The sequence below is a fragment of the Myxine glutinosa genome, chromosome 4, assembly GCF_964187855.1.
Source record: "Myxine glutinosa chromosome 4, kmMyxGlut1.1, whole genome shotgun sequence".
Lineage (NCBI taxonomy): Eukaryota > Metazoa > Chordata > Myxini > Myxiniformes > Myxinidae > Myxine > Myxine glutinosa.
In genome coordinates this window covers 98,158,449-98,168,965 of record NC_136264.1, presented here as the reverse complement: position 1 = coordinate 98,168,965, position 10,517 = coordinate 98,158,449, and the positions used below count along the sequence as shown (strand labels likewise).

General features: G+C 41.0%; 1 protein-coding gene across 1 annotated transcript in view; it reads left to right on the top strand.

Moving 5' to 3' along the window:
- The first annotated feature begins 5,189 nt into the window (after window positions 1–5,189).
- The window catches only part of LOC144891630 (voltage-gated potassium channel subunit beta-2-like), a 42,988-nt gene continuing 37,660 nt past the window's right edge, over window positions 5,190–10,517 (top strand). The window contains 1 exon segment of the mRNA XM_078775280.1: window positions 5,190–5,222. Within this exon segment, the coding sequence (XP_078631406.1) occupies window positions 5,190–5,222 (33 nt within the window).

Here is a 10,517-nt window from a genome sequence, read left to right as displayed (position 1 = left end):
ATGTACCAAATAATATACTTATTCCTTTTGAGATGAAAATAAATTGTTTGTCAGATTTTTCAGTCCCCCCACACATTACACTCTTATCTCCAATCTGAAACACACACTTGGTTCATTAGCTGGTGAGTCGGAGGATGACGATGAATAGCGACTAACTGTATAAGACAACAAATACCTAATGGGCTGGTAAACCTGGCTTACTGGATTACCTGATTACTTTGTGCTTATTTAAGTAATTTTGATGATTTCCTGGGTGCCTTAAACCTAGGTATACACACTGAAAAAATCTCTCTAGGTTGACTACTATTCGACAGAGCCATTTTAGTGGATCAGGATGTCACCTTGGGATGCCATCTTGGACTTGTCAATAAATAATTAACTGATGGTAATTTTATTGATTCAATTGAATTCCTTGGGCCCTAAAACCTAGGATTAGACACCAAAACCAACTTTGTAGGTTGAATAATAATTGAGATATGGCCATTTTAAGCTCCGGGCGGCCATCTTGGATGCCATCTTGAAAATGACCCCTTTCCGGAGGTCAGATGTTACTAGATTTTTAGTATGTTATTTAGCATGCCCAATGGTACCAGAATCCATTGAAAAACCTTTTGTATCAATTTCTTTGGGGTTCAACCATATATTGACCCCTCTACAACAGGCATTTAAGGCCATTTTCCCTGCTAGAGCAGGGGTTAGCCATGCGTTCCCCATGACAATCTTCTCCATTTTGCCCTATTTTCTGCATCTCCCCTTGTTAACCCCCTTGCCCGCATTTCTTCTTCCACCATCTTTAGCCAAGTCTTTTTCAGTCTTCCCCATCCTCTACTTCCTTCTACATTCATTTCCATCACTCTTCTCAACCAGTCACTTTCATCCTTCCTCAACACATGACCAAACCATCTCAACCTGTTCCTCTTCACATAATCAATCACAGGCTCTATTCCCATCATCTTTTGCAATTCATCATTTGTCTTCCTCTCTCTCAACGATACTCCGCACATCCACCGAACCATTCACATTTCCACCCCTTCCAGCCTTCGTTGCTGCTCTACGTTCATTACTCATGTCTCACTCCCATAAATCATAACACTTCTCACACATGCAGCATACACCTTTCCCTTCAGCTTCAACGACACTACCCTCCTCGTCAGCACGCCACTCAGTTCCCGAAACTTCTTCCATGCACATCTCACTCCAGCAACCGTTGCCGAGTCTGATCCACCTTCTCCATTCAGCATGTCTCCAAGGTAGCAAAATGTTTTCACACCTTCCAGCTTCACGCCGTCTCCAAGATCCAACTCAACATTTCCTCCATCTGCAGCTCCCTCTGTGCACACCTTACATTTGAATGTAGCTGCCACACTGGTTAATGACCCTCTCAGACCACTACATTTTTGATGAACCCACTCATCTTTATTATTATCTTTATCCTTAATTCATATTTATTTGAATTATGGAGTCCTCCAAAGATGATCACAAATTTATACTCTTTGCAAATTAAATTGTATCATCTTTTGCAAAATTCACAGAGGTTAGTCAAAGGAAATAACAAGAGTTTAACCTGTGTTGAGAGAAATTCACATTTTGTCATATGATATTCATGGCCAGTCTTACCATTGCAGGGGATTTTGATGATAAAATGGAATGTTATTTATATCATAAAAAAGTGTCATCAATAACTTCGAAGAATCAAGTTGTTGATCATATCTTTTACATGTCAACAAACATGCCTAATTATATAAAGTTGGTTTGTTTAATTGGTTATTTTGATATTACAAAATGTCCCCAATTGCGTAATTGTGTGTAATATGTGTAAATAAGCAAATATAATGAAAAACTGCAAGCTGCATTGTCAAAATAATGTCACTATATCAGAAATTTAAACCAATGGCTGCCATCTTGGAAATGGCTGCCATTTTGAATTTTTTTGAGTGGCCCCATGTCCAAAATTAATCAGTATGCGGTGGTCAACCACTGTGTCAAATTTGCTACTTTAAAAAACCCCACAACGGTTTCACCTATTCTGCCGGACTATTATGCCTCTATGGCCACAGAGAGGAATTTTACACAGTTGCTGCCGATTGGTCCATAGTTTATTGTCACCCAGGAATCCAACTGCGGAACCTCCAAATGATAGGGTTTTGACCACATGAGTAAAAGTTTATACTGGACTACCAAAAGCCTTCCGTGCTTATAGAAGGAGGTGATTTGGTTTTTATAAATTTAAAAGTTCTAAGTTTTTTTGTTCAATTTTGTGTATTTAATTCATTAGGAGATTGAAGGCCCTTTAAGAAAATAACAAGGTTGTTGATTGATCATTGTAAGTGACCACATCATGTAACAATGTTGCAACAGGTAATGTGAGTCTGTGTTTTCACTAAATGATGAATGACAATCAGAAATGTAGTCAGACAAAGCCATAAGTTGTTAGGTACTTGTAAAGTATGATAATAAACCCTGACAACTGTGAATAGCAGTATCAGACAGAGAGCACCTCACCGCTGCTTGGGCAATTTCGACCAAAATCTATTATCTGAGAAAAGAAGTATCAACTGATAATTTCTGATCAGTGTTGTTTTACCTGTATTATTTATTTTATTTTCAGGCACATGGGGGAATTATTGTAGTTCTTCTGTTAGAAAATATGTTTGGGAGTTTTGTTTGTCGTTGTTTGTTTGTTTTTGGATAAAATGACTCCATGGACATAGTTTGAGTGGGAGTTTGAGAAAACAAATTACGTAGATTGTACACATGGTTTATACTCTTATTTATGCATTGAAGAGATTGATTGTGAGATTTTGTTGACTCAACATGAGCACTGTATTTTTGCTACAGCGTACGCGCCGCACAGCCTGTATTAAATAAGTCATTACATACAAATTAAACAGATGAGGCTCCTGAAAAAGGTACTGCACTTGTTTTTATTTCATGTGAAAATATTTTAATTTCTATTTTATGTGAAATTGCTGAAATTCACCCAACTGGCACCATGAGTGTACCAGAATGGATTTTCATGCACAACGCAAATGCACTGTACAACATGACGAAACCATCACAGGCCTTGTGAAGATAGGCCTCATCGATCGATGCAGCAGTATGTTGTTTATACACTGCCCAAATAATTATGTGGCATTCTTTCAAGCAGAGATTTTACCGTGGAGGTTACGCAGGTCCTAGCTATTATTTCCAACTATTTTTTCTTAATCAGTATTTATAAAACCCATGTCATTATAAAGGTATTTGTTGACGAATTCTGGGAATATCGCGACAATTTGAAAGAAAACACCCGTCGTTATTTATTTGGAAAGATGTGTACACAGCATAAAGTTGTGGCTAAAACTATTGGCACCCTTGCACTTTTTTCAAATAATGTACCATTTCTTCCAGAAAATTGTTGAAATAAAAAAATATTTGGTCTCCACATATGTATTTCTTTGTTTGCAGTGGAACAAAACAAAAAAGCTGAAAAAATTACTAAATCTTAGCTTATTCCGCACAGGAATCCTAAAATGGCCCGGACAATATTATTGCCATCTTTTAGAGGTTGTTAAAAATAATTAGATTTCAAGCAGGTGATTCTCCTTTACTTTGGGATTGAACACACATATGCTGAGTTGCAGGTGCCTGCAAAATAAAAATCACTCATTCAACCAGTTTGAATGGAGTAAAGGAGTCATTCTGCTATTTTGTGTCACTGTGTGTACCGCAAAGAGCATGGAGAAAAGAAAGAAAACCAGAGAATTGTCTGAGGAAGTCAGACACAAGATTGTAGCCAAGAAGGGATAATCGCAAGGCTACAAGTCCATCTCCAGAGACCTTTATGTTCCTGTGTCCACCATATGCAATGTTATCAGGAAGTTTAAGGCCCATGGCACTGTAGCCAACCTCGCTGGACGTGGTCGCAAGAGAAAACTTGATCGAAGATTGCAGCGAAGGATTGTTCGAATGCTGGAGGAAGCACCTCGATCAACTGCCAAACATATTCAAGCTGACCTTCAGACACAAGGTACGACAGTTTCAACTCACACTATCCGTCGCCAACTCAATGAAAGGGGTTCTATAGTAGGAGACCCAGGAAGATCCCACTGCTGAGAAAGCCAAACTGGAGTTTGCCAAAACACACCTAAACAAGCCAAAATCCTTCTGGGAGAATATCCTGTGGACAGATGAGACCAAATTAGAGCTTTTTGGTGAAGCACATCATCTCTATGTTTACAGGAAACAAAGTGAAGCCTTCAAAGAAAAGAACACCTTCCCTACAGTTAAACATGGAGGAGGTTCAGTGATGTTTTGGAGTTGCTGTGCTGCCTCTGGCACTGGGTACCTTGAATATGTGCATGGCATCATGAAATCAGGAGATTACCAAGGCATTTTGGAGTGCAATGTTCAACCAACCCAGTGTAAGACATCTGGGTCTCCGTCGAAGGTCATGAGTCTTGCAGCAGGACAATGACCCCCAAACACACTTCAAAAATCACCCAGGAATGGTTCAAGTCAAAACGTTGGACTGTTCTGAAGTGGCCAGAAATGAGTCCAGATCTAAACCCATTGAACACATGTGGGGAGATCTGAAAACAGCAGTTGGGAGAAGGCTCCCTTCAAATCTGGGAGAACTGGAGCAGTTTGCACAAGAAGAGTGGGCAAAACTGCCAGTAGAGAGCTGTCGAAAGCTCATTCATGGCCAGAGGAAGTGCTTGACTGCAGTTATTTTGTCCAAAGGATGTGCTACCAAATATTAAGTCCACGGTGTCAATCATTTTGTCAATGCCATTTCTATTTATTTTCTGATTAAAAGGATATATTTAGTTCTGAATCAAAAACAAAGGTTCTGTAATAATAACAGTGAAATAAAGAATTGTGGAGACCAAATACTTTAGACAATTTCAACTTATTTTTAGAGAAAATTGTGAGTTATTTGAAAAAAAGTGCAAGTGTGCCAATATTTTTGGCCACGACTGTATGCAACACGAAGAAGATAACTGGTCTCGGGCCTCATTGTCACATGACCGCTGCAATTCCATGAGGTTTCCACACTTCTCGTGGGATTGAGAACTAGACATGCGACAGTGACGGGCCATAACACGTATGAGCCATTCCAATCGTGCTTTCTGTGACATCAGTGATGTCATGAAATAGGGGGAGGGGTGGGGGGTGGAGGTGAGGTCGTTAAATATTCCACTGTTTCGATGTGGGAATGCACGTTTGCTTTTAAGAGTGGGGTGAGGAGCGGAGGACAGTATTGAGGTTGGAGGAGGGGGGGGCGAAGAAAGGACAGAGTTGGGAGGGAGAGGTCGAGGCTTTGCAGTTGTGGTGGGGGGGGGGGTGGTGATTGAGGAGTAATGGTGAAGAGGTGAGAGGGGGGTTGAAGGCTTGGAGTGGGGAGGGTATTGACACCTTATCGTTGAGAGTGGGAGTGTGAGGACTTGAGGTTTGGGAGTTGGAGAGTGGGGGGAGGGGGGGTGCGTTGAGGAGTAATGGTGAAGAGGTGAGAGGGGGGTTGAAGGCTAGGAGTGGGGAGGGTATGGACACCTTATGGTTGAGAGTGGGAGTGTGAGGACTTGAGGTTTGGGAGTGGGGGGGTTGGGGGTGGGGTGGGGAGAGTTGACGACTTGTAGTCACATTTCACATTGCGGACTGGTGGGACAGACTTCCCCAGGACCGCATCAGACGCCTGGTACAGATCATGCGTCGGAGGTGTACAGCCTGCATCACAGCTCAGGGAGGACACACACGATATTGAGGACTGCTGTCATTCTGTCCTTGCCTATTAGGAGTGTTGGTCCATTCCTCTGTCATTTTGTTTTGACTGTATTCAGGTGCGTGCCTTTGTGTTGCAGTGCTGTGACTTTTGTTGCACCACCCCTTGTGATGTTCATGCTTTTTGCTTCTTTGTGATTGAGGCAACCTCTTGCTTATTGACATGTGTTTCGTAAAGATTGCTGAACTTACCTCTGTGTTCAAATATTTTTCATTTTTGCGTGGAGGATTTCAATGAGTGTCCTTCTAAAGATTTGATAAGTTTATTTTGATGTTGAGTTTACATGTGTACATATATATATATATATATATATATATATATATATATATATATATATATATATATATATATATATATATATATATACATATATATATATATATATATATATATATATATATATCATCTATATTATAATAGCCGTAGATGATTCTGTCTGTCTGTCTGTCTATCTGTTGGGTGTCTGTCCGGGGTGTGGCTTACTCGGTTTGCAGAGTAGCTCCACCCATAGCTCCACCCATTCTGGGAGTGGCTATAAACAAATATCCACCATTTTATTAACTCGCATAGCTTTGAGTCCTGTTTTGTAGGCCCGTGGTGTCTTGCTCTCCCCCAGTTTTATTTCAAATCAAATTCGATAAATCATTTCATTTTTCACAGTCGCTAACATAGTTTTAGACTCGGTTGAAAAAAAACGGGAAGAAAATCCGATGAAAGTTGCCGTTTATAGAACGAAATGAATTCTCAAAGGCCTGTAACTTCAAGGCCATTGAGTCTCTCTCACGCCTTTATCTCCAATCTAACTCACCATATGATTTCATTTTTATCGATGGTTTTACTTTTAGACTCGGTGTCAGCAATAATTGAGAACAATCCACACACGCGGGAAAATGCAGAGATATATTTTTTTAAATCGCGTCATGGTGTATCATACACCGCCCAACATGACACCGCCGGCAATGTGTCGATATATATTAAAAATTCGCTTTTGCTTTTCCGTTATGATATATTACTATTTCGTTTGATGATAGTCGTCACAAAAACGTCAACAATGATGCCGACATATATTTCTTCGTTTTTATTTCATTCAACATATTAGCCGGAAGTAAAATATGTTTCAGGAAATTACCGAGAGATATTTCTTCGTTTTTTTTATTAGTTATGTGCGCATACACTTTAAATAGGTTTATTTGAAATCTTTAATTTTCCACAAACATTCCACACACGCGGGAAAATGCAGAGATATATTTTTTAAAATCGCGTCATGGTGTATCATACACCGCCCAACATGACACCGACGGCAATGTGTCGATATCTATTTTAAATTCGATATATCATTTCATTTTTCACAGTCGCTAACATAGTTTTAGACTCGGTTGAAAAAAAACGAGAAGAAAATCCGATGAAAGTTGCCGTTTATAGAACGAAATGAATTCTCAAATGCCTGTAACTTCAAGGCCATTGAGTCTCTCTCACGCCTTTATCTCCAATCTAACTCACCATATGATTTCATTTTTATCGATGGTTTTAGAGTCGGTGTCAGCAATAATTGAGAACATTCCACACACGCGGGAAAATGCAGATATATTTTTTAAAATCGCGTCATGGTGTATCATACACCGCCTAACATGACACCGACGGCAACGTGTCGATACATATTAAAAATTCGATATATCATTTCATTTTTCACAGTCGCTAACATAGTTTTCGACTCGGTTGAAAAAAAACGGGAAGGAAATCCAATGAAAGTTGCCGTTTATAGAACGAAATGAATTCTCAAACGCCTGTAACTTCAACTTCAAGGCCATTGAGTCTCTCTCACGCCTTTATCTCCAATCTAACTCACCATATGATTTCATTTTTATCGATGGTTTTGGACTCGGTGTCAGCAATAATTGAGAACATTCCACACACGCGGGAAAATGCAGAGATATATTTTTAAAAATCGCGTCATGGTGGATCATACACCGCCCAACATGACACCGACGGCAAGGTGTCGATATATATTAAAAATTCGCTTTTGCTTTTCCGTTAAGATATATTACTTTTTCGTTTGATGACAGTCGTCACAAAAACGTCAACAATGATGCCGACATATATTTCTTCGTTTTTATTTAATTCAACATTATTAGCCGGAAGTAAAATATGTTTCAGGAAATTACCGAGAGATATTTCTTCGTTTTTTAAAATTAGTTATGTGCGAATACACTTTAAATAGGTTTATTTGAAATCTTTAATTTTCCACAATATAATTTACTTGCCATTTATCATTTGATGATTACGAGACAAATTCCTCTTGAGGATCGTGACAATTCATGCGCTGCGTGGAAACTTCTATTTCCAAAATGAATGAGACGATCGATGAAGAACGCAGACTTGAACAGGATGCAGCAAGAAAACGAATGAGACGGGCGAACGAGTCCATCGACGAACGTCAATGCAAACTTGCGGGGTCACCCGTGGGAATCCCACGGGCATGGATGTGTGTGACATTTCGACATATTGAGTTAGATGCTGCACATTCATTTTTACAAAATGGTTACTGGCAAGTCATCAGATCCAGAAATGGTGTAAAAACCACCGTTTAGAGGCCATTTTTCCCCGCAAAGCGGGGGTTGGCCTTTTCGGGGACCGTGGTAGTTGTTGTTTTTTTGTCCCCTTTTTGAAGCAATGTTTTACGGCCGGATGCCCTTCCTGACGCCAACCCTTTTTGCCGCCTTCAACGACAAACAGGGAATTACCAGTGAACTGGTACTCAATTAGCCGACCTCGGAAGGATGACAGGCTGAGTCAACCCCCCTGGCATTAATTCGGCGATCGACCGAGATTCGAACCCAGGATCCTAAGCCGGCACCCTAGCCGCTAGCCCAACACCAGAAATGGTGTCATGAACACAATTTATTTACGCACAAGCACAAAAGCAAGACGGGCCGATTTCCGATTCCGACGGGCCGACGGGCGAGACGGGCCGATTTCCGATTCCGACGGGCCGATTTGGAGCAAGAAAAAGAACGAGACGGGAGAAAAAGGAGAGAAACGAGACGGGGAAAGCCGATTGGAGAGGCGAGTGAGGCGCGATTGGAGAGGAGTGTGAGGCGCGATTGGAGAGGAGTGTGAGGCACGATTGGAGAGGAGTGTGAGGCGTGATTGGAGAGGAGTGTGAGGCACGATTGGAGAGGAGTGATTGGAGGGGAGTGTGAGGCACGATTGGAGAGGAGTGTGAGGCACGATTGGAGAGGAGTGTGAGGCGCGATTGGAGAGGAGTGTGAGGCGCGATTGGAGAGGAGTGTGAGGCGCGATTGGAGAGGCGTGTGAAGGATTGCAGAGGAGAGGAGTGTGAGGGATTGGAGAGGTGAGGGATTGGAAAGGAGAGGGATGTGAGGGTTTGGAGAGGAGAGGAGTGCTAGGTGGAGAGAGGAGAGTGTCAGGTGGAGACAGGAGAGTGTCAGGTGGAGACAGGAGAGTGTCAGGTGGAGAGGAGTGAGGGGTCACATATTATGTGAAATAACTAAATTCACACCATTTCTGGATCTGATGACTTGCCAGTAACCATTTTGTAAAAATGAATGTGCAGCATATAACTCAATATGTCGAAATGTCACACACATCCATGCCCGTGGGATTCCCACGGGTGACCCCGCTAGTATATATATATATATATACATATATATATATATATATATATATATATATATATATATATATATATATATATATAGTCATCTTCTCTCTCTCGACCTCAGCACCTTTTGTTGCACCATCTGCACCACCACCGCCAGCACCTGATCATGTCGCCACCTGTATCGTCCTGCTGCCAATGCTACTGAGCATGCACTCAGTGCATGCTGCACCGTTCCTAAACCTCCACACAAATAACATCTCATCTCATCATATACAGTCACGTGAAAAAGTAAGTATACCCCATGTAAAGTGTTGACTTTTTCAACATATTTCAACATACAGCTATTTGATCTTCATTTCAACAATATTGATAGATAACGGTGATATAATATAACAAATATCATGAAACATTTACATTTTGTAGTCCATTGTATAATTTCAATAAACATAAATGCAAATTTCGCATGTGGAAAAAGTAAGTACACCCCTACATTTATCACTACTTGTAATAACTAAAATTAGAATCAGGTGCACCACCTCAGGTGCAAATGATTAGAACATCGTTAGAGAATATCTTGGAGGAACCTGTCTTATTTAAACCTCAGACATTTAGTTTGGTTTGCTCTTTGTTGTTGAAGTGTGTGGCGTCACCATGCCTCGATCAAAAGAGCTATCTGAGGCCTTCAGAAAGAAGGTTATAGATGCCTACGAGTCTGGAAAGGGATTTTCAAAGATCTCCAAACAATTTGAAATCAATCATTCGACTGTCCGGAAGATCATCTGCAAGTGGAGAAGATTCCAAACAACTGCCAACTTGTTCAGGCCAGGCCGCCCCAGCAAGTTCAGCCCGAGAGCAGACCGCAAGATGATGAAAGAAGTCCCCAGAATGTCATCACGGGACCTACAGGTAGCTCTTGCCACTGTTGATGTCAAAGTGCACGAGTCTACCATAAGAAAGAGGCTGCACAAATTTTATCTACATGGGAGGTGTGCCAGGAGGAAAGCTTTGCTGTCCAGAAAGAACTTCAGGGCAAGACGAAAGTTTGCCAATGAACACCGAGGCAAAGACCAGCACTTCTGGAACAATGTGCTCTGGACAGATGAGTCAAAGGTAGAGCTATTTGGCCACAGTACC